Raw genomic sequence first — 24,988 nt, forward strand, 5'->3', positions numbered from 1 at the left:
CTGCAGCTGTAAAGGAAACGCTTCCACCTGGCCCGGTACGTTGACCAGGTGGAAGGCTGCCTGTCACCCCGACTCAGGTACGCAGGAGCCACCGTGAGGCGAAGGGGCTGCAGGTCCGAGTGACGAAGCCTGTCATTGCCCTGAGTGATGGGGTCTGGGCTGACAGGCCGAGCAACGTGGTATGCCAGTGCTGCCTGGACCACTCTGGAGTGATCATGATGATGCGCGCTCTGCCCCTGCGGAGTTTGAGCAGGACCTAATGAACCAGTGGGAACAGTGGGAAGGCATAATGCAGTTGGCCGTTCCACAGCATCAGGAATGCGTCCAAGATCGATTCCGAGGAGAGACCTTGGAAGGAGCAGAACACCTGGCATTTCCTGCTCTCGCGGTGAGCGAATAGGTCTGTGTGAGGAACCATCTCCACTTCCGGAAAGCGGGACGCCTCACATGGGGCAGAGTGATGACTCGTAAGACATGAAAGACCTGCTGAGTCAAAGAGTTAAGACGTTCCGAACGCCTGGGAGAAAGGACGTCGCCAGCTCCATCGAGTGGGCCATGCAAAAGACCCGGAAATGGATGGCCTCCTGACAAAAAAAAGGGGGGAGGACTATGTCCCCCCTGAATGCTTATGAAGCACCTGGCCATTGTGTTGGCTGTAAACACCGAGATACAACGGCCTCGCAGCTGCCGCTGGAACCCCTGGCATGCCAGGCGGACTACTCTCATTTTTGGGGCATTAATGAGGAATGCCAGCTCCCTAGAAGACCGAAGGCCTTAAGCTCGGAGGTGACCATGAGCACTCGAGCAGAGAGATGATGCGTCCGCCGTCAGGGGCAGTGAGGGCTGGGGCGGATAAAACCGCATCCCTGTCCACACCAAGGAGGGAGTTAGTCACCACTCTAGGGAGCCTAAGGCGTTCGAGGGAACGGTGACTACCATGACCATTGGCTCCCTGTCCAAGCGGTACGCCGAGGTGGGCCGGACTTGGAGAGGACGGAGGCGGAGCTTGGCGTGTTTGGTTACAAACTTGCGGGCAACCATGGACCCAGGAGACTGAGACAAGAACGAGCTGAGGTCGTTGGGAAAGCCTTCAGACCTCAGATGATTGTTGCCATCGCCTAAAACCGCAGTTGTGATAAGCAGGCTCCGGCTAGGTAGGAGACCAAGATAGCCCCTAGGAAGCCCAACCTCTGCGTGGGAACCAGAGTGGATTGCTCTATAGTAATCATCAGGCCTTGACCTGTGAATAAGACCGTGACGATGCCCACGGGCTGAGTGGTTTGTGTCTCAGAGTCTCCTCGGATAAGCGAATCGTCCCAATACGGAAAAACGCATATCCGACATCAGCGACGGTAGGCGGCGACTATGGCCGTAAACCGGGAATATTCACTGCTGGCTATAAAGCGGAGGCATCTCCCGTGCGGAGGGAAGATGGCATTGCGAAAGTACGCGTCCTTCCTATCCAGGGCGGCATAGTAGCCCCCAGGAGGCAAGGATGGAATAATGGTTCCCAGGGATACCCTGCAGAACTTCAACCTTATCCCAAACCGGTTGAGTCCATGCAGAACCAGGGAGGTCTGAGACCTGTGTTCGAGTGGGGGACTAGGGCATAACGGGAGTAAAACCCCTAGCCCCTTTCGTCCGCTGAAGGGGGACAGGGCTGGAGCAATTTAAAGGTGATACCTATGCTCCATCGTGCGCAGGGCCCAGCGATCTAAAAGTAACTGGGGCCATGCCAGGAGAAAGCGGGATCGGGATCCCGTCCTGCGACTGGTACGCCGCCCTCCGGCGAACCTTGGAAGGTCCGTCTTTGGTCCCAGTGGTAATTGCGAGGGACCTTGACTTTGGCTTTTTAGGGGGCCTGACGTTTGTCTGCGACCACCTTGGCCTTGCCGTTTTCCAGAGTTCTGTCTCTGGCTAGGCACAGAGTATGGCGGCTGGGGCCATAAAGGCCTACGTTTGGTCGCTGGCGTATACATGCTAAGACGCATTAGGACCCTATTGTCCAGCAGGCTTCGCAGTCTGGGGCTGTCTCTGCCGCGAAGATGCCTTTACCAACAAGGGGTAAATTCTTTCCCCCGTCCCCCAAGACGGCAGCGAACTCCAGGTGGGAGGTTTGAGGGAGAAACTCCTTCACCCAGGTGCTATAATTATCACAGCTAAGCAAGGCTTGTTGCTTTGCTACCCAGAGCTGCAGGGCCCCTGCAGAGTACACCTTGCATTCGCCAAGGCTCTTTCTGCGCCGGGGCTGGCGCCCGCTGGCCATCATATCAGGATCGTGGTCCTGAGCATAAAATCTGCGCATATGGGATGACACGGATGCGCGTCCGGACGGCCATGGAGGTACTAAAAGAAGGCACGGGCCGAGTCTCTGACTCACTCGGACCTTGCCCAACTCGGCACCGGGGACCGGCATCGGGAGGCGTATCGGTACCTGGAACGAGATCCAGACCCGCAACCAGAACGGTGTCGGGAGGTCGACCGAGATCTCGAGGCTCGGAGAAGAGCTACAGGAGTCAAGGTACCTGCCCCGGTGCCAGATGTCGGAACGGTGCCGATAGCGGGTCGGCGAACGGGATACCGACCGGTGCAGCGAGTGTGACCAGTACCGAGGAAAACAGCACCGGGACTGCCAGTGGTGTCCGGCGTGCCGACAGGACTTGGAGTGTCTGCGGGACCGTGATCATGAACGGTGCCGCTTTGCTATACTGACAGGGGACAGTCCCTTGAAGAGACTGTATTACCCGTACCGGCGGTGCCCGGGTCAGGCAGCACTGACTCTGTCATGGCACTGAGAGCCCTCGCCGTTGGTAACATCTCCGGCGTGCAGGGAACAGCAGGCTCAACCACAGTGCGTACTGGGGAGCTGTCAGGCACCGGATTCGACGGCCCTCGTGGGGCCGGGATCCACGGTACCGAGGTCGTCAGAGCTTCGGTAGGTGTCGGTGCCGGGCGAACCGAGTTAGATAAGCTGTCTGGCTGCGGTGCCGTCAGCACTGAAGCAGCGGGAGTAATACGCTCAACCACGGCGCGTGCTGGGGAGCCGTCGGGCACCGGATTCGATAGCCCTTGTGGGACTGGAATCGACGGTGCCGATGTTGTCGGTGCCTCAGAGGCTTCGGTTGGCATGGAAGCAGCCGGAGCAGGAGCTCAACCACGGCGCGTGCCGGGGAGCCATCAGGCACCGGATTCTACGGCCCTTACGGGACCGGGATCGACGGTGCCGACGTCATCGGTGCCGCAGCAGGTGTCGGTGCCGGGCGCTCCGATTTAGACTAGCCCTCTGGCTGCGGTGCCGTTGGCACGGAAGCAGCCGGAGCCTTAGCTCGACCACGGCGCGTGCCGGGGAGCCGCCAGGCACCGGATCCTACGGCCCTTGCGGGACCGGGGATCGACGGTGCCGACGTCATCGGTGCCGCAGCAGGTGTCGGTGCCGGGCGATCCGACATAGACGAGCCCTCTGGCTGCGGTGCCGCTGGCACGGAAGCAGCAGGAGCAATACGCTCAACAACGGCGCGTGCCGGGGAGCCGTCAGGCACCGGATTCTACAGCCCTTGTGGGACCGGGATCGACGGTGACGACGTCATCGGTGCCGTAACAGGTGTCGGCGCCGGGCGATCCGACTTAGACGAGCTCTCTGGCTGCGGTGCCGCTGGCACGGAAGCAGCAGGAGCAATACGCTCAACCACGGCGCGTGCCGGGGAGCCGTCAGGCACCGGATTCTATGGCCCTTGTGGGACCGGGATCGACGGTGACGACGTCATCGGTGCCGTAGCAGGTGTCGGCGCCGGGCGATCCGACTTAGACGAGCTCTCTGGCTGCGGTGCCGCTGGCACGGAAGCAGCAGGAGCAATACGCTCAACCACGGCGCGTGCCGGGGAGCCGTCAGGCACCGGATTCTACGGCCCTTGTGGGACCGGGATCGACGGTGCCGACGTCATCGGTGCCGTAGCAGGTGTCGGCGCCGGGCGATCCGACTTAGACGAGCTCTCTGGCTGCGGTGCCGCTGGCACGGAAGCAGCAGGAGCAGTAGCTCAACCACGGCGCGTGCCGGGGAGCCGTCAGGCACCGGATTCTACGGCCCTCGTGGGACCGGGATCGACGGTGCCGACGTCGTCGGTGCCGGGCGAGCCATCTTAGACGAGCTGTCTAGCTGTGGTGCAGCTGGCACAGAAGCAGCAGGAGCAGTAAGCTCTACCACGGCACGAGCCGGGGAGCTGCCAGGCACCGGATTCCATGGTCCTGGGGGACTGGAATCGACGGAGCCGAAGTCATCGGTGCCTCTGCAGGTGACGGTGCCGGATACGCAACTTAGGCGAGCTCTCTGGCTGCGATGCAGGTGGCACGGAAGTAGCGGGAGCAGGGGGCTCAACCGCGGCGCGTGCCGGGGAGCCGCCAGGCACCAGCAGGAATCGTAGATTCTCTCGACCTCGGAAGAAGGGAGCGGTGCCGAGTCGACATCGGTGCCGGCGATCGGTCGGTGCCGAAAGGCCTTGGCGGTACCGGCGGGGTCCGGTGCCGAGGAGGCGCTTCTGCCCGCCGCTTGAACATCGCTCCGCGCCCAAGGTGGAGGGGTAAGTGAAAGTCCCGCACCTTTGTGTTCTCGGCTTAAAAGCCTTGCAAATGGGGCACTTATCTGTCAAGTGTGATTCCCTGAGGCACTTCAAACAGGAGTCATGTAGATCTCTCTTCGGCCGCGGCTTCTGGCAAGCCGGGCCCCTCTTAAAACCCGATGAGCCATGCATGGCTCCGGCACTGGGCTCATGGAAGGGGCTACTTCCTGAACCCCGCTAACTAAACTAACCATGTTAGCAAAGGAAACACGTATAACTATACAAATATATATATATAAAAGTGTTATAACTGCATAATTATATACGAGAAAACGAGTAGCTAGGGAAGTGGAGGTCAGCTAAGCCGCGCTCCACTGTTCCAACGACCGACACGGGCGGTAAGAAGGAACTGAGGAGCGGGTGGGCCGGCAGGAGTATATATGGAGCGCCATGGTGGCGCCACTCTAGGGGGCGACCTGCCGGCCCACTGAGTTGCTAGGGTAAAAGTTTTCCGACGAATGTGCACGCGCGGCGCGTACACCTAACTGGAATGGATATGAGCAATCACTCGAAGAAGAACCTTAAATTAGAGTGAATAAATGCAGACTCGGCACAGCACTTCTGAAAGGTTGCTGACCCCTGGTGTAGACGTTCAGGCTTGGGCTGCAGCCCGGGCTCTGATGCCTGGGGCAGGTTGGGGAGATCAGGGCCCAAGCTCCACACCGAGCCAAATGCCTACAGGGCTGTTTTGGTGCCCAGTGCAAGCCTGAGCCTGTAGACCTGGACTCCGAGACTTGCTGCTGCCGGTTTTAAAATGCAGTGGAGATTTACTCAAAGAGCCTAAGTCATGGACCTTGCCTCGTAAGTGCTGCACACCTTTGAGGGTTTGGCTAACCATTGAAAATCCCAATAGAGCTGGGTGGGAAAATGTGTTTTCCCCCCTGCTAAAAATTTCAACTAAATCAATTTTGGTTTTGACTTAAGTATTTCAGGGTTATGTTGAAAAAAACCCAAACATATTTTTCCAGATTAAAACCTGAAAATGTGGTGAAAACACCCCCGCCCTCCAAACTTGTGGGATCAAAAAGCCATTTGATGGAAGTTTCCACCAGCTCTAGGTGCCAAATCTGACAGCAGCTGCAGAGACAAAAAGCACACCCTTATTCCACAGTTTACTGAACAGCCATGAGACGGCAATGACTTTTGAACCCTGCTGGAAATGCAGGTAGGTGCAGCAGAGGCCAGCAAATCATGTCCAGCCATGCCAAGATGTAACAAAGCAATAAGCTACAACCATTGTACAATGGGACATCTCCATACCCTAGGATGGGGCAGGGTGGGAAAACCAAAGCCAACAGGACCTCAAAAGACATTTAAGCTGGGAGCTTCTAGTGGAGTCCAAATCCCATGAAAATCTATTTGGAGTTGAGAGCCTAACCTGAAGCTCTTTTGAACCCCGGCCTTCAAGCCCAAGCCTGCAGACCTTAAAATAGTTATTAATGTATCAATTATTTTCTGTTCACAACTTTCCAAGACCAAGACCCTATCTAACAAGTACTAGGGTTAGAAATGATCCGGCTTGATTCTCCATTGCCTTGGCATCTGGTGCAGTCGTTTCACACTCACTTTGCACTGGTGTAAGATGACCACACAAGGTGGAGACATAAGCCCCATCAAGTGACAAGTTTCATTCTTGCTTCCGCAGGAGCCAGATTTGTAACACACTGTGAGCACTACAAGACAGCGATATTTGGATTTCTCACAATGTCCAGGAGCTAATTTATAATTCAGTTTCCCAACCTGGTTACAAAGATGGACCCTCATTACACAACAAGACTTATGCAGGCACACTCATATGCCCACGTGAAGCCACTTTGTCCCAGTGAAAACAGTGCGGGGGGTGGGTCGGGTGGGGTGGTGGCAGAGGGAAACCAAGAATATGCTTGCAAGGGTCATGGTTCCAAACTGTGAGGCAGACTATCCCTTAACCGTATTTCCTCAGACAGAAACTTTGGGTCATGTTTGTAACCAGCTGGGTTGTGATCAGGTTCCTAGACACACACATAAGATATAGACAAGGTCTAATTTGCTTTTCCCTTTGGCAAACCACTGTAAACATCACTGTCTTGCCAAACAAAAGCATTACAAATAAGGGCTACCGTAATGCAAATAATAATAAATGAGCCTGCTAAAGTCAAGAGCTCATTTGCATATTTCAAAACTGCATTCTAAAGGTCTTTGGAAAGAAACACCAAACAATTCATATACAGTATTTAAAAAGAAGAGCAATTTAATTTACACAGAAGTACTAAATGTACATAATTCTTTAAAAAAATTGTTATACACAATAAATACAGTACAAAATTATTTTATAGTACTATATTTTGTTTCGAACTGTGATAGCGTTCACTGGTACCAGCGGGGCAAGAAAGAAAAGGGGGTTGTTTTACTTGGTTAAGGGGTGGGGAATTTTCCCTCTCCTTTTTTGCAAGTGTTGCTGTTACTTTATTTCTATAGGTGGGGGGAGGGGAGGAAATGAACAGTCAGGGATGAGAGATTTACTTTTTGCCATAATTATTTTTTTGCATGTTTTCTACACCAGAGACAAGCTGAGGTGGATAGGGGCAGCTGAGAGTAAAAACTCGTTAGCTGTCCCCCTGCAAAACTATGGAAATTAAAATGTGCAGAAAAGGGGTGAAAAGAACCCCACTCCCCACTGCGAAAAGAAAAAGGTATGGTCACTTCAAGTTCATTTCAAAATACTGGGAAGTTGTAAAAATGTTTTCGAGTATACTTCCCTGAAACAGTGAGGAAGCCAATGCATATCAGCCTTTTGAACAAAGGGGAGTCTCTGATTTGAAAGTTATCCATCTTGCAGAAAAAGGAAAAAAAGAATGCTCTAATGATCCCAAGCCACTCTTTCTTTTAGATTAAAGAAAAAAGTAGAGACTAAACAAAAACCAAACAATTTCATACACAGTTTTTTATATATATGCATATATAAAAAAGAAAACGCCAAATATTTTAGCCTGGGAATTGTCATTTCTTATTGCTACCTAACCAATCTTCTCATCACAGATAATGAAGGGTTAAGAGGGGCCACTGAGAGCTTTGACCTCTAGTGTTTGCAAGCCAATCCAAAAGGGGGTTCTCTCCTTGGATTTCTTATCTTCCTGCTCTGTGCCACAGAGCAGTGTTCAAATGCAAAAATAAAATCTCAGTAACAATAATTAAAAAAAAAAAAAATCAGTCAGCTTCGATTTGCTTGTCTTCTAATAAGCCCAGGCTACTGTGATAAAAGAGGAGACCTCCCTTGTTAAGTAGAACCAGTGCTTCAGAATGTATCAAAGGCAGTTCCCAAGCAACAAACCTTAGAAAGTTTGTTTGAGAAGGCTTCTCAAATGGAGGAATTAAAATACACCTGGTACAAAGGCAAAATTTATCAGGCAGTTTTGTGAACTGCTACACAGCATGAAGTGAATGGAAAAGCAACACTGCTAATTTTTTTCTTTTAAATAAAATAGTATTAGAAAAACTTGTGGGCACAGAGGTACAGACCTGATACATAACTATCCAAAAAACCTACATCAGTGGTGGATGGTCTAATGTTAAAATACTCTTGTCAAAGAAAAAAAGTAGACCGTAATTTTTTATTTTTCATTTTTGGTTAAATTATGCCCCCTAAAAAATTGTCTTAACTAAACTGCAGATTTTCCTTAAGACACAAACTTTTCTCTACTTCACAAGACACATAAAGGGTTAAAGAAGAAGAAATTGATGTTGAAGAATAGTTTGGGTGAGCAGTCACTGTCCAAAACTTTCTACTTTCTCCAGCAGTCATTTCATTATCGTTTGAGGGTGTAAAGAATGGCGATGTCTTTTCCTATATTGCCATTTTCCAACAAGGACACCACCTCAGGGGACATGGGGACATTCAATTATGTGCATAAAGGAGTTGGAAGTGAATAGGATGGTAACAAACACTAATGTTGGACTTCGTTGTTTCTGTCACAGGTAAAAAGTGGTTAGCTAATAAAAGGTGTGCAAGTGACACTAAGGCCAGGTGGTAAAAAGAAAGCCTGCATGTGTTCCATTCCCAGCTATTCATCTCCCAGTGGACTAGAACACATGTGTCAATTCTGTACTTGCATAGCTGGAAGGACCTGATTGCATAAGCTTTTCTATTCTACTTGTCAAGTGCGTTCACAGCTACGAGCGTTAAATGCACACACTGAAATATGCTGGTTTATAAAATGTCTTGAGTATTTTTGATCTACACTGTGTGCATGAGCATGTAGTGAGTTGGGAGTAAGGTGGCAAAGGCAAGAATGATTGTGAAAAATTAACACTAGCTATAAGAATTGAAAACAAGGAACAATACAGGGAATTCTGGTACATTCAAAACTCCTCAAAAGTGACCTGCACCCATTTCTTAAGGAGGTTTGTGTTCACATAAAGGATCCAATTACTTACTGCTTAAAGCCACCAGTCCTCCTGCAACAATAACTCCTCTTCCCCACTGCTTTTTAAAGCAAACTCATTCTTGGAAAATACTTGCTTTCATCCACAGAATTGCAATAGCTGCCTCTGGAGTTCCAAATTAACTACTTTCCCCTTTTTATATTTCTTGGTGTGGAGTAATGAGGGGCATATGAATACTTTTAAGGCCGCTTTTCAGTAAGACATGAGGACAGGAAGAGAGGAAAGTAATAGGGTCCAGATTTTCATGTCCTCACCATCCAGAACAGTGGGACCTGCTGGGGGTTGAGTATTTTTGAAAACCAAGTGATTTCATTTATATGCCTAAATTTGAGCTGTTGAGTACTGAGCCATCTTGAAAATCTGATCCCAGAGGGAGAAGAAGAAAAGTTGCTGACTCCCTATATTTCTAGTTGAGTCTCTTGAGCTATAATGCAAGAGTAGGCTGTTGGATTTTCAATGGAGTTTGCAGATTTTAGGACAATGTTAACCACCAAAAATTGGTCCAGAAAGGAAAAGATACCTTGATGATTTACAAACATTCACATATCCTCAAAGACTGAGTTTGAAGTCTATTTGTAATGAGCATATGAGAATATGTAGGAATTTGAATGCAGTTATGGCTAATTCCCAGGCCCTGGAAATGAGATTTATGATTTCTTCTTGGAAAGAAAGGGAAGCAGCAAAAAAAAAAAAAAAAAAGTTTGGTTAGTGGCTGAAAGCAGTTCATCTGGCTTCCTATCAAGAGCTCAAGCAGCTAAGCTCCAGCACAACTTGCTGGGCCTAACTTGTTCTGTTGGTAAAACACTGGGACATTAGCCAAGGGGGTAGTCTGTGTTTCATCTGCAGCCTGACCATGTGTTTTTCACATGCAGAAAGCAGGAAAAATAACATGGATTTGGAAATATATGAAGCAGCTACTTATTAGGTAACTCCCAGAATGAGGCCAAACAGTTTGTCTCTTAAAGTATACATTTAGGAGACGAACTGGAGCCTCTAAAATATGTAAGAGGGTATTGCATGTGTGAAAAAGGATTTAGACCTACTTTTAAAAATAAATTTATGATAATAAAAAAGAGACAACAGAAAAAAGGTTAGGGGAATTTCTGTCAACCGTTAAGAGTCACACTGCAACCAATTTCAATAGTGGCCAAAAAGGGGTTTAACCATGTCTTTGGCCAATGTTGATAGTGTCAAACAGTAAATCTGCTCCAGCCCACTCAGGAACCTACAACAGAAACTTTTAAAACATTAACTTTTTTCCTTAACAATACAGGTTTAACAAAGCATGGACCCATGCACCCTGGCTGCCCTGCCACGTCAAAAACCTGAGTAACCTTGTAATGCCAGAATAGACAGGGCTAAAGATCCAGAACTTGCAGCCTGAAGGAACCCATTGATGCAGCACGTCAATGAGATTCACAACAGGTGACTAGTGCCAGCGCATACAACGCAGGGGTCTCCTGTGATAGAGTGGGAATATCCTGACCCTGACTCACCACTCTGCACTTGGTACTGTCCCTGCATAAATCAAACGGATCAAGTACCAGGTGATTAGCCAATCAACAAGGGGATTCAGCTGTCTGTTGATGATGGTTCAGAGAGAGAGAGCGAGCTAGGATGGAAGGCTGGAAGGCAGAGCAAAGGAGCTCAGGATTTCAGAGTGGTGAGATTTCTCTCTCCCTCCTGTCCTGGGCCTTGGTAGTAGATAGACTTGGAGAAAAGCTTATGTGGCGGGAACCAAACACTTCTACAGTACACTGTAAATAAAGCACATGGTGGCCAGCCTACCCAGGAGTGTGAGAGGATTGTTTGCAGCAAGGAACCCCAGACTGTGACACTCCCTCACTTGGCTCCTCAGATTACATATTATACCATGATCCAGGACAGGCACTGACTGGGTGCCGAGCTGCTCTGACTCATGTGGCACAAGCTGTGCACATTGATGGCTGGTGGAGGACTGTTATGTAGGTGTGAGCCTAAAGATTTGGGGGAATCTGGGCCCACTATAATCTTAATTCCCGCCCCTACATTTGTGGAAGCAGCCTTTACGCTCATAAAATATCTCCCCAACCCCAGTACTAGAGACACATGCGCACTTGCAGACTCACAGTTCTAATTCCTCCAGAGTCAGCAAACTTTCTAGGAGGCCAGTCCTTCTTCCAGTGGGCGTTTTACCATTGATTTCAATGGGACCACAATTTGGAAGGAATTCATTGGGCTATACTGAATATATGACAGACTGAAATGTGGAGGGACTGGTGTTGGTGGTTGTGCCTTTTAAGGTTCAAATCTTCTTGTGGGGACTGCTGTGAAAAGAAAACACTAAACTTCCATGGAATAAAGGAGGTGGTGGCCCCTTACAGTTAATCAGCACACAATGCTAACAGGCTTCCTTCCACAGGAGTCTGATAGCAGCTGCAATTCAGGACATTCATTAGGGGTGTGGGCTGGGGATGGTAAAACTGTATATCAGTTTAAGAAAGGAGAAAAAAAGAAGCAGAAAACTTCGAAATTCAAATGCCTCTAACTGATAACACTGACAATTTTCTCCCTTTTCTGTTCACCAACTCTCTACTTCATCATCCAAAAGGATGGTAATGCTAACATGCAGGTCCTTGGCTCCAGGCTCACAAAGAGATGTTTGCCTTCCTTTCCCACCCTCCCTCAGGGACACTTTTGCAAATTCCATAGGTCTGGTAACAGGAGAGAGACTGATATCAGAATAATGTACATCTGTGTTAATGTCACAATCTCTGCAGTCTGATTTTTCACTCTGTGAGATCTCTCTCATATATATGCAGGAAATTCTACATTATCTCATGAACTGCTCTTCGTTTTGCAGGTATCTGTCAAGCCATATGGTGGGAGGTGTGTGTATATGTAAGAGCACGGGACACAGAGAAGTGCCACTTCTGTGCTACCTCCATAGTTACAATTTTTCAGTAAGCTGCCCAGACAAGTGAGTAGCGGCCACCTGCTTTTCTCTGAATGCCATGCTCTGAAGATGTTCTCTAAAGGGAATTTCAGCACTGAATGCCAAAAGGAGGAATCTGTTTTAAAAAAATACAATCGGTGAGATAAATATGAGGAGGATTGAAACCCATTAATTTATAGAACTCACTGCATAGGAGAAACTGAAGAAAGAAATACTGTGAAGGATCAAAAATACTAAAAGATGCTGCTTTCATTTGAGACGGGGAATCCCTCAGTGGCTGTAACACAACACTCTGCAGTTTTAAGTGTTATCAACCCAGTTGTGAGCAATGTATTTTAGAGGAGCCTGAGATTCTCACCCAGCTGATTTTTATTGTGCATTTATTTTAACTTCCTGTTAATTTATTGTTACCCTCCTGATATTTCACCACTTCTTAATCCCCACTTTGGGCAACTAAGAGCACTGGGAGTGGAGTGCAAATTACTTTAACCAGGCATCTCCCTTTGATCATTATCTCTCGTCTTGCCTATTGATAGAAAAGGAGATGTTCTTTTGCAGAGTGACACCCCTTTACACACGTCCACTCCAGGCCAGCAAGAGGAGATACATTTCCTCACAAATCCAATTCTCCCATCCTGGTTTGAACTGTGGGATCCCATCTAAAGCAGCATGGGCCTGCTAACACAAGAGACTCCAAGCAGGTGGTGTGCTGATATTGCAATCTGTTTGTATGGTACATACCACTCCTGTCGTGTGGTAATGAATGACATCAATAAGTTGTTGAAGGAAACAGGACTAATGGCACATCACAAATACTTGATGGCACTGACGCAAAGCCTTAACTCTTACTACCACCAATAAAAAATGGAGGTAGAATCAGTGAAAAAGCTCTAATGGGATGAATGCCACACATACAGGTTACAACGTCTACATACATTCAGCATACATGCATACAATTAAGTCATGGTTACATACACACCCATGTGGGGGAACAGTGAAAAGAAACCAGGTATTTCCACTGTCACCACACATTTGGGTAAAGAAATACTAAGGCATGAGTGGGAATAAATAGATCCTCCTCAGGGTTTCTGGCATTAGTCAATGTACATTTCTGGAAGGGTTTATGTCTGTTACTTGTAGTGAAATAAATGTGATCTTGCCCAGCTCACATTTCCTGGCATTTTCTGTATCACAGTGTTCTCAACCATTATCCACGTGAGAGTGACCATGAGTAGGGCGATAAGCTCGCATCAGAGAACAGGAAGACTGAACTGGAAAGACAGAGCCCTCGTGCATTGAAATCAATGTTATAAGATGTTTTGAAAGAGACTGTGGCTGGAATCCTTAGCACAAGGCAGGTGTTAGAACTCAAACCCTGACAAAGCCACTAGAAATTTGTCAGCAAAAGGCCTGGTATTTGATCTGTCACAGCATCCACCTGCTCATATAAATTTAATAGGGCTTCTAAACCTCCCTGTATGCCTCTGAGTTCCAGTGCCTGCAGGATGTGGAAAGAGACAGACAGAATGGGAAGAACTAGAGGAAAAGGAAAATCAGGAACTGATCAAAACCAAACACACCAGGGGACAAGTGGGCTGGTGGCATGGTAGAAGTGTCCAGCACTGCTATGAAGAGGATGATTTGGGTTTGTCACTCAGTCTAATACTCTCACATCCCAGACTGCCTGGGGCTAGCAGTGCTGCTGAAGTGGAAAGGCAGGAGTACCTTGTGGCATTCAACAGTCTCTTCCTCTAACTGATTAGGGAGAGGCATTGATAGGTCCCTAAGGGAGCCCTATCCAGTCCTCCTTAGTCAGGAGGCTGATGGTCATGACACAGGGTCTCAAGAGTACATGTTATAACCCCCCTCCCCCTCCCTATGGCTTTAATAAGGAAACAGGCGACCCTGATGGGAAAGCAATAAGATGAAGGTAACTGAGTATAAGAAAACATTTAAACAACAACAAATGATGCAAAGCAGAAATGTAAAACATGTAAACATTCATTTGGCATTTTTGCTTTCTGCCTTTGCCTAGCTCCAAGCAGAACATTGCAACACGATGCCTTGGCCCCAGCCTGTTCTCTTATCAGCACACCCCCTGCCTTGGAATGCTGCAGGGAAATGCCAGACCAGCTTCGCTCCTAACACAGCTTGAATACACTTTGCCCGGTTGCTACCAAAATATCAGGTTGCCATGGAGTACAACAAAAAGCTATGTAACCACCCCGCTCAGCGTAAATGATTGCATGATATTCCTCTCTTCCCCCATCTCCCCTGTGCTGCTCCTGCTAGTCCTAACTACAGCTACTCCCAAGGGAATTGTTTCTCTTCAAGTTGTAGGAGTAAAACATAGATTTAGTTGGAAACTTTCTTTCTTTTTAATTATTAGTGTTTGCTTTCCTTTCTTGACTATTTTTTTGCCCTTTGTTGACCAACAAGAGGTTCCACAAGCCCATGCTTGATTCCTGAAATAACTTAAAAATGAACAATAAATTTTGCCTCTGTGGCAATTCCTGCAGAATCCCCTTTTGCCTCACACTGGCTTGACTTGCAATCTGTTCAAAGTTTAAGATGGGGCAGGGAAACTGATCAATCAGATATTCAAATTAGCAATTTGTTACAGAATCTAAATTACACAGCCAGCACTACCTATGGGCCCCATCAATCCCCTCCCACCCGCCTATTTGCTTCTCACTTGCCGTTATAGGGTGTATTTGATGAGACGAGTGTATTGTAAATCCAGCCTCAGCTTGTACTTTACAACATCCAAAACCCATCATATAAACACTTGGATGAAGCATCATTAGGACACCCTCTTCCCCCACTCCTGCTGATGCCAGGCCCGAGCCATCGGGTCTCTGGGTAGGCGGCACCACTGACACCCATGGTGCTCAACCGTTTTAACCAGCAAGAGCTTCTTTTTCGGTCCTTGCTTTCTATTCAGTTTCTGCTCAGTTTGGTTTTCTGTTATCTGTTCAACGTCCTTGCTCCAAGGCCGCCATTGTGATTAGGGGCAAGGTAAGTGTCTGTACGATGGACAGGTGAAGAGAAAGGGGAGGAAGAGGAGTTGTACGAGGAGGAGGGTGTCCGGATATTCTGACCCCCCGTCTGAGGTTGCTGCAGGTTGAGAATGCTGTCAATGGCACTCTGTAGGTGTTCATTAAGGGAGTCGTCCTGGGGGCTGTCACTGGAGAAGCTGGCATTATCCACATCAAAGGACTCCGACTTCCTGCGCTTGGCTGGAGGCAAGGGAACCTCCCAGGTGAGCTCTGAGCCAGAGCTGTGGTCAGGGGGCTCTGTTTTTATCATTCCATGATAAAACTCATCCTCTACTTCTGCAAGTTCCTTCATAAGGCCACTGGTAGAGTCATCGGTCTTCGGAGGGGCAGGGCTGTCTTGCATCACCAGAGAACGGGCATCGCTCCTGTTGAAAAACAGGAGCTTGGAGCTCTCCTCTGGCTTGCTCTTCTCTGCCACCACCACAGTTGGGGTTTCATGGGTTTTGAGAGAAGTGATCACGCCTTTGGAGCCGTCCTCCTGCTTGATCACAAGGGTGCTGGGGATCGTATCGACCTTTGGGATGCCTCCCTTCGGATAGGCATCAGTGGCTTTATCTGCTATAAAAGCATCCACGTTTTCTCTGTAAGTCTTACGAAGCGGAAGCCTGCAGTAGGTCACAATGGGTTTTTTCTCCACAGGTGCTGAGGTTATGTGGTCAATAGTCCCGTTCATTTGCCCGGCGGTGGTGGTGGTGGCAGCTGAAGAGTGCTGGTCACCTGTTTTGATGACTGTGCACACTGGAGGCGGCTGGTGAACTGGGTCCAAGGCAGTGTTGTGCACCACCTTCCTGAGACCAGCCTCCTGCTTGATCTTCAGCTTAAGCCCAATCCGGCTCCGTGCCTCATAAGTTTTGATTGGGGGCTTGCTCCTCGAGGGTAGGGCATCCTCATCTCCATCCAAAGAAGGCGAAGCTTTTGCCCATGTGACAGAAGGGGAGCCTCCGCTGTGCTTGATAACCAATTTGGTGGGGTGGATCTGGGTGGCTGTCTGCACTGGAGGCACCTTTAGATTCTCAGAAGCTGGGGTGATGCTGGATACAGAGGATAGAGCCAGAGAGGAAGTGAGGCTCTGTGAGCGAGATGATGATGAAACATACTCATCTGCAACAAAAACACAATGTCACAGTCCAGCCAAAGCAGCACATGGAGAAGACACCCAGCAGAATGGTAACAATAAGTGCGTGTCAACCCTAAAACTAATAATTTTTTTTTTTTACTTTCCCTAGCATCGAACAATTACCCTAATTAACTAACTCATCCAAAAAAATCCTAGTCCATGAGGGAAGTTTTATCTCTATTTCACAGCAAATCACCACCAGAGCTGGGATTAGAAACCCTGGAGTCCGGACTCATATTCCCTTTTTTCAATCACTAGACACTCTCTCCTTCAGGAGAAAGGAGCATTTTGGCATCTCTTTTGTCAACAAAATTAAATAAAATAAGTTTTACAAATCAAAACACTTACCCTGTTCCAGTTGGGATTTATTTTCTGTTCTGTAATTCCTGCCCCCCCTGCTAGCTGCTTCTTCTGTTTCTCAGCCCTTCTTCTCTTTCTCTTAGCTAATTTTCTTTCCTTCTGCCTCCTATATGGTTTAGTCTCTTACTGGCTCAGCCTTCCCCATGTGCTTTCACTGAACACACAAGGAGAGGAACACAATCATTCAAAAAGCCACCTGTGTTCCTTTGATCATGAGTGCCCAGCAGGAACCATTTCAGAGCCCTGGTAATTTGGTTGTTCATGTTACAGATGCCACTGCCTAGTTGCTCTTTCTTCTCTAGGCTGCACAGATCTTCTCCTTGTTCCAAGGCTCTTTCCAGCTTTTTCAAGTTGAGCCAAGCAAATATATATTACCGTGAAAAGATGCCATAAATTTACACAAACTCATTAGTATAAAAGCACTCAAAATCAGGGCAACTGAGAACTGTAAGCAATTGATCAGGAACCTACAGACTGCACCTAATTTGTGTAAAATGGAGAAGACTGCAGCCACTGACTTCTTTGATACAGACTGACAGATGGAGGAGCCTACAGAACCCAACACACTGCTCAATCTTGCTCTGAGCAGCCTTCTACTCCGATCATAAAGAAGCGTTGTAAAATGGGACTTGCAGTCTCTGCAGACTGACCTCTCTGTATTCACATGAAGTTGGCTGAGAGCTGGCATGGGCCAGCTCACTGGTTTACAAGTTTTCCACTCCTCCCTCAGTAACTTAAAAAGGTAAGAAAAAACTGTGCCTAGGGAGAGGTGGGAGAAGCAGCATATGAGTAAGTGACGTGCACAGATAGAAATAATGTCTCCTTAACCTGGTTTCTCCTTTGCTAGCTGTTTATCAAGAGCCAACATGGTCTTTTCTTCCTGAATAAACATTCGATCGATCATCACCATCTCTGCAGAAGGGCTGACTCTCTGCAGACCAAAAAATGAAAAACAGGTGAGAGGTGGAGGAAAAGAACAGCACAGTAACCATAGTACAGAAATTAGGGGCCCAATCTTCAGCTTCTGCTTTAGGGAAACAAGCACTAACACAACGGTGAATTACCATGACATGTCATTGAATAGTATTTGTTCTCATGGAGCAGGCACAAGTCTTACCCATGCACTGGAAGGCACTTTTCCTCGCTTAGACATTTGGGAAGGGCTTTTTGGTAGTAGTTTATAGAATGGAATCTCTGTCTTTCTTACAGCACGGATAAGGAGTAACAATTTTAATATAAACTTGTAATCCAAGTTAATGGGTCATATTTCTGGGGTGACCAAGCTTTCCTGTCCCCGTTAAAAAAAAAGTTCCAGGCTTGCTGCAAAATTACCCCTCGCTAATCATAGAATCATAGCACTGGAAGGGACCTATGTAAATTAATGTTTGATTTTACTTTTAAATTGAAATATCCTGTTTCAATTTAAAAGTAAAATCAAACATTAATTTATGTAGTTGTGAGGAGTTCCCCTCAAAGGTAAAAGCCTTTTCCCCAGTCTCCCTACTTGCAGCTTGATCCTATTCTCACTGAAATCAAGTGAAAAATTCCCATTGACTTCAACAGTGTAGGATTGAACCCTTATTACCTTAGCATGGTCATATTTAGTAAGCGATACTGCAATTTAAAGTCTCATTACAAATGCATAGGATAGATTAGAGAAGACCAATAATCATGCTGACCTTCATACTATTGAGCACCGTAGCACATAAAGGCCAATCTTACCCGAGACTCCTCTAAGAGCAGCAGGCGGTATTTGTTCAACATAGCTTGTGTGCGTTTCAGCAGTTGGGTGGACACGGTTTCAAACTCTTCATCTACTAAAAGAAGAGGTAAAGAAAGAAGGCTGTTTGGTTTTTTATATACAGGCATTGTTGGGGTTATCTCGTTAGCTCTGAAAGGAAATCTCCATTCCCTGAAAGACATTTTATATGACAAGGTAAATGCAGAAACAGGACTAATATTCTAGATCAACGTTGGTGTTACTAGAGGACTCAGTGGCAGCAATTGTGATTGCTCCTTCAAATGCTTTCCACATCAACTTAGGTTTCTTCCCAAAGCATGTGGCTAGTTTTAATTGTGCACATGATCATGTGATTGGTCTCATAGCTTAGAGGGGCAATGGACCATTGAGACAACAGATATTTTTCTCTGTGTAACATCAAGTGGTTTTAAACTCTCTCTACACGTTCAGGATTTGAGACTGCAGATTATTGCCAGGTCAGGAGCTGGCTTTATGTCTGGATTGCAGTACAGCGCCAAGCAGTGAATCAACTTGACCTTTGGAGCAGAAGAGTGCTTCAGCAGACAGTTTTGAGGAACACAAGAATTGCCATACTGGATCAGACCAAGGGCCCATCTAGCTCAATATACTGTCTCTGACAGTGGACAATACCAGATGCTTCAGTGGGAGGGACACAAACACCCTAAAAGGACAACTACAGACTAATTTACCCAAAGGGAAATTTCTTCCTAATTTCCTCCCTACCCCAGCAGAAGAGGTTATGTCCATATATTTTGTATCCTGTCTAATGTAACCGTGGATGTTCTCATTATTCATCTACATGGATAAATCCTTTGACTCCTGCTAAGCTTATGGCCTCCATCATATCTTGTGGTAACAATTTCCATAGGTTAATTACGCTTGGCACATAAATGTAGGGTATCGGTTTCCAATGAGCTGCCTTTCAATTTAATAAAACGCTCCCCTTATTCTTCTGTTATAGGAGGATAAATAAGAGCACCTGATTCACATTCTCTATACTGTTCATTATTTTACATGTGGATACCATTTAGAATAAAAGAAAATCACAGCCTGCAGACAATTAATATAACAATGCTTTTTTCCTGAATTTTAACACTAGAGTAAGTGATCCTTCCTGCTTCAAATGCACATTATGACAAACAGGTTTATCATCTTTCTTAGTGGAAATAAATGAAGAATGACACTCCCCACAAAGCTATATGCAGTGTTGTTGTAGCTGTATTGGTACCAGGATATTAGAGAGACAAGAAGGGTTAGGTAATACTCCTTGCAAAGAGAAGAATGATACAACTACATGGGAAGAAGAGGTTGAACTCCCTGCACTAACTGATAATGTAGAAAACTTCATAAGGCACATATACCACACAGATAAAGTGAGTGAGTTTAAAATTGTTAATGTTTGTAATAAACTTTGAAAGTGTACAGCACTATGTATTAAAACTACTCATAGTTTTCTCTTCTACAATGCCTGGATGTTCAAGGGGTCTTTTACAAACTATGCACAGCACTACTAAAATTATTTTGGGGGAGTTCTATCGTCTGTGTTATACAGGTCAGACTATATGAGCACAATGGTCCTTTCTGGCCTTGGAATCTATGAAATGCAGCCACTTCTGGGGTGGAGGATGGCAAACAGCAAAGCAACAACAGGGGAAACTCCAACTCTTATGAAAAACCCTAAGGGATCATTAGTGGCCTTACTGAGCAGACAAGAACTCTCTTTCTAATATTTGAGGGGTAGCCGTGTTAGTCTGGATCTGTAAAAGCAGCAAAGAGTCCTGTGGCATCTTATAGACTAACAGACGTATTGGAACATGAGCTGCCAGATTTCAAACATGTGGTTCCAGGAAGTTTATTCAGGTTTTGGGGATTTCATCTTTTTTCTGGAGCGGAAGCAGAGCAGCTTACTTTTCTCTTTTCATGGCTGGACAAATCCATTTTTCCCCGTGACTCGCCAACTGGGATCTCTCTCATGCCAACATCAGAAGAAGAGGCCTGAGTTTACTTCCTGAGGGTGAGACCCACCTCCGTTCTGTTGCTTAGTGAAGAAGCCCTGCTAAGTTTAAAACACTTTGCTATAGCTCTAGGACTTATAGTTATCATCCTTCCTTGTCTACACAGCTGAACTTACCCTTTCTGTAGTCGTGCGTAGAGGGAAGCATCCCCTGGTAGACATGATAGGGTAGAAGCCTTTGTAAGGCATCTTCAAATGATCGGAATGAAGTTTTATAGTCAGGGTGCAACACTGCGCCCTGATGTTTATGTAACTGTTCCAAGAAACTAAATAAAAAAAAAAAAAGGACAAGTCAGACAGTAGTACAAAGTGTATGGAAAACACAGACTCAAAAGCAGAGATATCTATAAAAGCATTACGCTGAGTGGTTGAAATTCTTATTGCTCCTCCTTCCAATATACATAGGCTGTTTGCAGAGACTGAAGCATGATATACAGAGATGCTCTAAAGCTTACCTTCTATTTCTGCAGAAAATGAGCAGTTTTATGTGTGGAACATGAAATACACACATGTGCACACACGAGGAACACACGCACACACAATTACTTATCCTCGCTAATACTGTATATAGTTTTATGGTTGCCAAAGGGCACTCATAACTGAATTATATAGCATCTTGTGAGATTTCTGGGCAGCAGCAAGAGGCTCATAGAACAGACAAAAGGTTCTTTTGATACAGGGAATGTGACTCAGACATCCTATAACTCAATTATAAAAGTGCCCCCTGGGAGCCTTCAAATTATATTACTACACAGTTTTACTAATTAAGAAAAATGTAATTTATCTTCCAGTTAAAATAGTCTCATCCTCCTGACACTTACAATAAAGTTGGTTGAGCTAAAATGGGCAGTGATGGAATGTGGACTGCTGTGCATGTGTGAAGTACTATGTGCAGAGAGGCACACACGGATATAAACAAAAGCAGCGTTATACATAGCTGGCTATGTTATAGGGGCGCGCGTGTGTGTGTGTGTATGCACGCACATGCTAAACACACTAACGCAAAAGAAGGATGAGTGCAATCAAGGAGAAGGAAGAATGACTGACCACACAGGAAAAGAACCACAGCAAAATTCTAGAAGAATTATTCTCTTCAGTGTGAAAATGTATACTCAACCAGTGTCACCCATGGGCTCTCTGGAGAGGCACTGAAGGGCATGCTATGTTACCAAGAATTGCCATGCCATGATAAAGTATTATGCTTCCTCCCCAGTAGAGTGGATTATGGTGCACAACGCTGCATGACTCCAAATTTAACACAGATGCTGGATAGTCTGTTAAACTTTAACCTTACTAGGCACTGCTTTCTTTAACTTCTTAGGCTCCAACACACTCTCTCTGGCAAACACTTACCAAGCTTCTTTGCTGGGCTGTAGTGTAGGAGTTTTTTTCAGACTTCCAAGCTTACTATCATACTGGTAAGAAAAAAGAATGCACACGAAAGGACTTAGTAAGCAATAGATTAGTTTTACTCGGCAGAGAATGATGAACTAACGGAGGAACCATCCAGCTCACATTAGAGAGAACTCTTTCTGTTCAGTAAATTAGTACAAGGAAACTGGAGAATAAAATAAAATGGGATTGTGGGCAGGAGGAAATCAGTTGGATGATTTTGGAGATTCTGCCCAAAGTGCAGAAGAAAAGGGCTAATTCTAGCTGATGACTAAGAAAAACTGCTTTCCTCACTTTAAACATGGCAGCTTTCAGGTAGCAGAAAACACACAGCTTCCTTTCAAACTTCTTCACTGATAGCGCCATTTTTTTTTTAACTATTCTATTATTTGAAGGAAATAAACATTTGTGTAAACTCACCTGCTGCTGGGATGGGACTGGGACTGAGGGCATGAGTTGTGATAATCCTTTCCCAACTACCTGGATCTGCAAGGAGCCTTTTCCAAGATTCAGGCCGGAGATGGAGCTAATCACTCCAGGCTTCGCCTGCAGAAGAAACAAAGGATCTTTTATCTGGGATCCCAATATGAATTTAATGACTACAGATTGATTACCAAAACACACAGTAGGAAGCTACTCGCCAAGAGGATGTCAGTCATCAGTGAAATGACTTAGAATGGAATTCCTTGTGTTGATATGCAAACATCTATGAATAAATCTTTTTTGATATATAATTATTTTAACTTGCACATCTAGAATATACATCCCAACAGTATTTGCATGCCATTAAATAAATTGGGAAGCACATTAATTCCCTCAAGGAAGAGGAACAAAGCTCCCTTCCCCAGTGGTCTAATTAATATTAATAGGGATAATTGTTTTCTTTTTGTTTAAGAGTTCATAGTACTTATAAAATCAAACAATTATACGCCAAAGTCAAATGGTTTCTGAAACTTAATTCCTTCTTCTCACACAAAAAGAACAAACATGGAGTGAAACTCAGTAAGTTTTGTTCATCCTTGAAATGGACAAACTACTGTGAAGACGCATTAAAAAATGAAGCTCTCACCTGAACTGGCTGTTGTACGGCAAGAGGTGTTCCTGGTTTCCCTGACACTGTGGTCACCTTCCCCCCAGGAACAGCTGTGGAGCCACTGGAAAATGTTTTACTCTCTGCAGGAACTGGAGCAGCTATACCTAGCAAATATAAGTAGATTTTAAAACGAGCTCCAAGTTTAAACAATAGCAACATGTCTTGGATTCCTGCAGCATATTCCATCTTGAAGAATCTTTATAGACTATCTAGAGGTATTGGGCAAAATTTTCAAAGGCACCTAAATGACATATGTGCTTTTGAAAATTTTGCCCATTACTTCAGCTATCACTGAAATGCAGCCACCTCTGCCAGCGGTTTAACAGCACACAGCAACACTCCACAATAGGGCAGCAAAAGAAGTGAAAAAGATGACCACTTAATTCAACTGAATACTAATGCAGGGGATTGCAGGGAAGCAGAATGCAATTATCAGGACACCAAGGCTAAACACCTCTACTCTTGAGACATGTGCCAGGGAATCTTAACTATAAGGTGGGAGAAATCTTAGTTTTATACCCATGCAAAAATCATTACTACCAGCAGAGCAGAAAGTGACTGAAAATCAAAATACCACCCCGCTGTAAATACGTTTTTTTTTTAAACAAATGAAAATGTGGACTTTTTTATCAATACCTCAGATTCATTTATTCAGTGTACCATGGGCATAACATTATAAAAACAGTATCCATTTCCCATTTGTGAAAGTGCATGGAAGCAGCTGATAGGTGCCTAAAATAATTGATAGGCACAGTGTATAAACCTAAATAAGTAAATAGAACGAGGGAAAATACAGAGCACCTGTAGTCTAAAATTCATCCCTGTGTGTTGCGGGGAAGAATAAGGCCAGTGCCTGATTTAAGTCCCACTTAAATCTTTAAATTAGTGTTTAAATGAGAATTAAGTGGTGCACTGACCCTAATCTAGCCTTCAGCATGGGGTGAATTTCACCCATGGGTTTCAGAGAGCTTTACACAAGAAGGTAAATATAATTATTCCTGTTTTTCAGATGGAGAACTGGTGGCTGAAAGAGTGAAGTGTCTTGGCCAAAGCAACACAGAAGGTGAGTAGCAGAACTGGTATTAAGGATGTCTCGACTCTCCATCCAGGGCCCATATCTGCTCTAGCATGTTGCCCCATAATCAGTTGAGTTACTTCAGATTTATACTCTGTGAATGAGAACAGCATTTGGCCCTTGGACTTCCATGAAATTTGAGGGCACTCAGCAGCTCACATAATCAGGCCCTTAGAGAGACAGATGATGAAGTTCCCAACATCACTTTCAGAATAGCTTTTCTTACTGTATAGGCACTTTGAAGTGTGAAGGGGGGAAAAGGGGGAGAAAGAGGAAGTTGAAAGTCACAGTCCAGCAGAAATGCAACAGAATTTCCCCTTCCCAGACTGTTTCCTCTCCCTGAGCACGCACGAGGCATGGTTTGTGCAGCTTCCGCTGACGTCTGCTGCAGCAGTGTTGCAAGCTGCGCTGGCTGCCCTCCTCCACTACCACCTCCTCCTCCCGCTCTCTCCTTGTACTTGGCCCTTCCCAAGAACAGGAGCCACCTCACTCGAACCTGCAGAAGGTTGGACTGCAGCAGGGACAGATGGCTGGCTGTGGACTGGTGCTTGCGTTGTTGTCACTGCTACTGGCTGTCCTTGGCTGCTAACCAGGACAGATGACGGCTGGCTGCTGAAGTGGCTCAGAGCTGATGACACCTGGCTGGTGGAAGTCTGGTGTTTCGTTTGCAGGATAATCCCCTGGGGCACCTGTGTTGGATAAGTGACAGAGGCTGAAAAGATGCCCTAGCACCATCTTTTGATACATTTTATCCTTTTACCTTCCTTTTGAATCTGCTATGTACCATAAATATTTCTACCCAGCAGCAAAACATGGGAAGAAAGGGACCCTCCTTTGCTCTCATGTTTCCAACCCAGTCCATTGGCTTCTATCCTATAGCCCCAGGATCTCAAAGTTTTAGGCGATGAATGTAAAGGAAATAAAAAAAGGTCTTTGCTTAGCAGTGGGAATCTCCAGGTCTGTCAGCGACAGGAATTTAAAATCACATAAACATGCCCTGCATGCTTGAAATACAGCAGACTGGATCCCAGACTAAGTCCTTTCAAGGGAAATTTATTTTTAATATGCAGGTTTTTAAAAACCGGAGCTTGGCTCCCCTTTCCCCTACAGATAAAATGACAGTAAAGACAATATCTGATATGTGGA

At 46.0% G+C, this 24,988-nt stretch overlaps 1 protein-coding gene across 6 annotated transcripts in view; it reads right to left on the reverse strand.

The window, feature by feature from the left end:
* Positions 1-6,818: 6,818 nt before the first annotated feature.
* Positions 6,819-24,988, reverse strand: part of BICRA (BRD4 interacting chromatin remodeling complex associated protein) — a 128,287-nt gene continuing 110,117 nt past the window's right edge. For 5 of the 6 annotated variants that reach the window (XM_030544380.1, XM_030544384.1, XM_030544379.1 and 2 more), the window contains 8 exons: positions 24,339-24,531; positions 22,744-22,871; positions 22,095-22,220; positions 21,636-21,697; positions 20,400-20,548; positions 18,229-18,323; positions 17,335-17,437; positions 6,819-16,130 (listed from right to left, as the gene is read on the reverse strand). In XM_030544380.1, the coding sequence (XP_030400240.1) occupies positions 14,938-16,130; positions 17,335-17,437; positions 18,229-18,323; positions 20,400-20,548; positions 21,636-21,697; positions 22,095-22,220; positions 22,744-22,871; positions 24,339-24,531 (2,049 nt within the window). In that variant the 3' untranslated portion in view covers positions 6,819-14,937. The remainder of the gene's footprint in view (positions 16,131-17,334; positions 17,438-18,228; positions 18,324-20,399; positions 20,549-21,635; positions 21,698-22,094; positions 22,221-22,743; positions 22,872-24,338; positions 24,532-24,988) is intronic. The other variant, XM_030544383.1, reaches the window with a different exon arrangement.

This window comes from Gopherus evgoodei, unplaced genomic scaffold (genome assembly GCF_007399415.2).
Source record: "Gopherus evgoodei ecotype Sinaloan lineage unplaced genomic scaffold, rGopEvg1_v1.p scaffold_34_arrow_ctg1, whole genome shotgun sequence".
Classification (NCBI taxonomy): domain Eukaryota; kingdom Metazoa; phylum Chordata; order Testudines; family Testudinidae; genus Gopherus; species Gopherus evgoodei.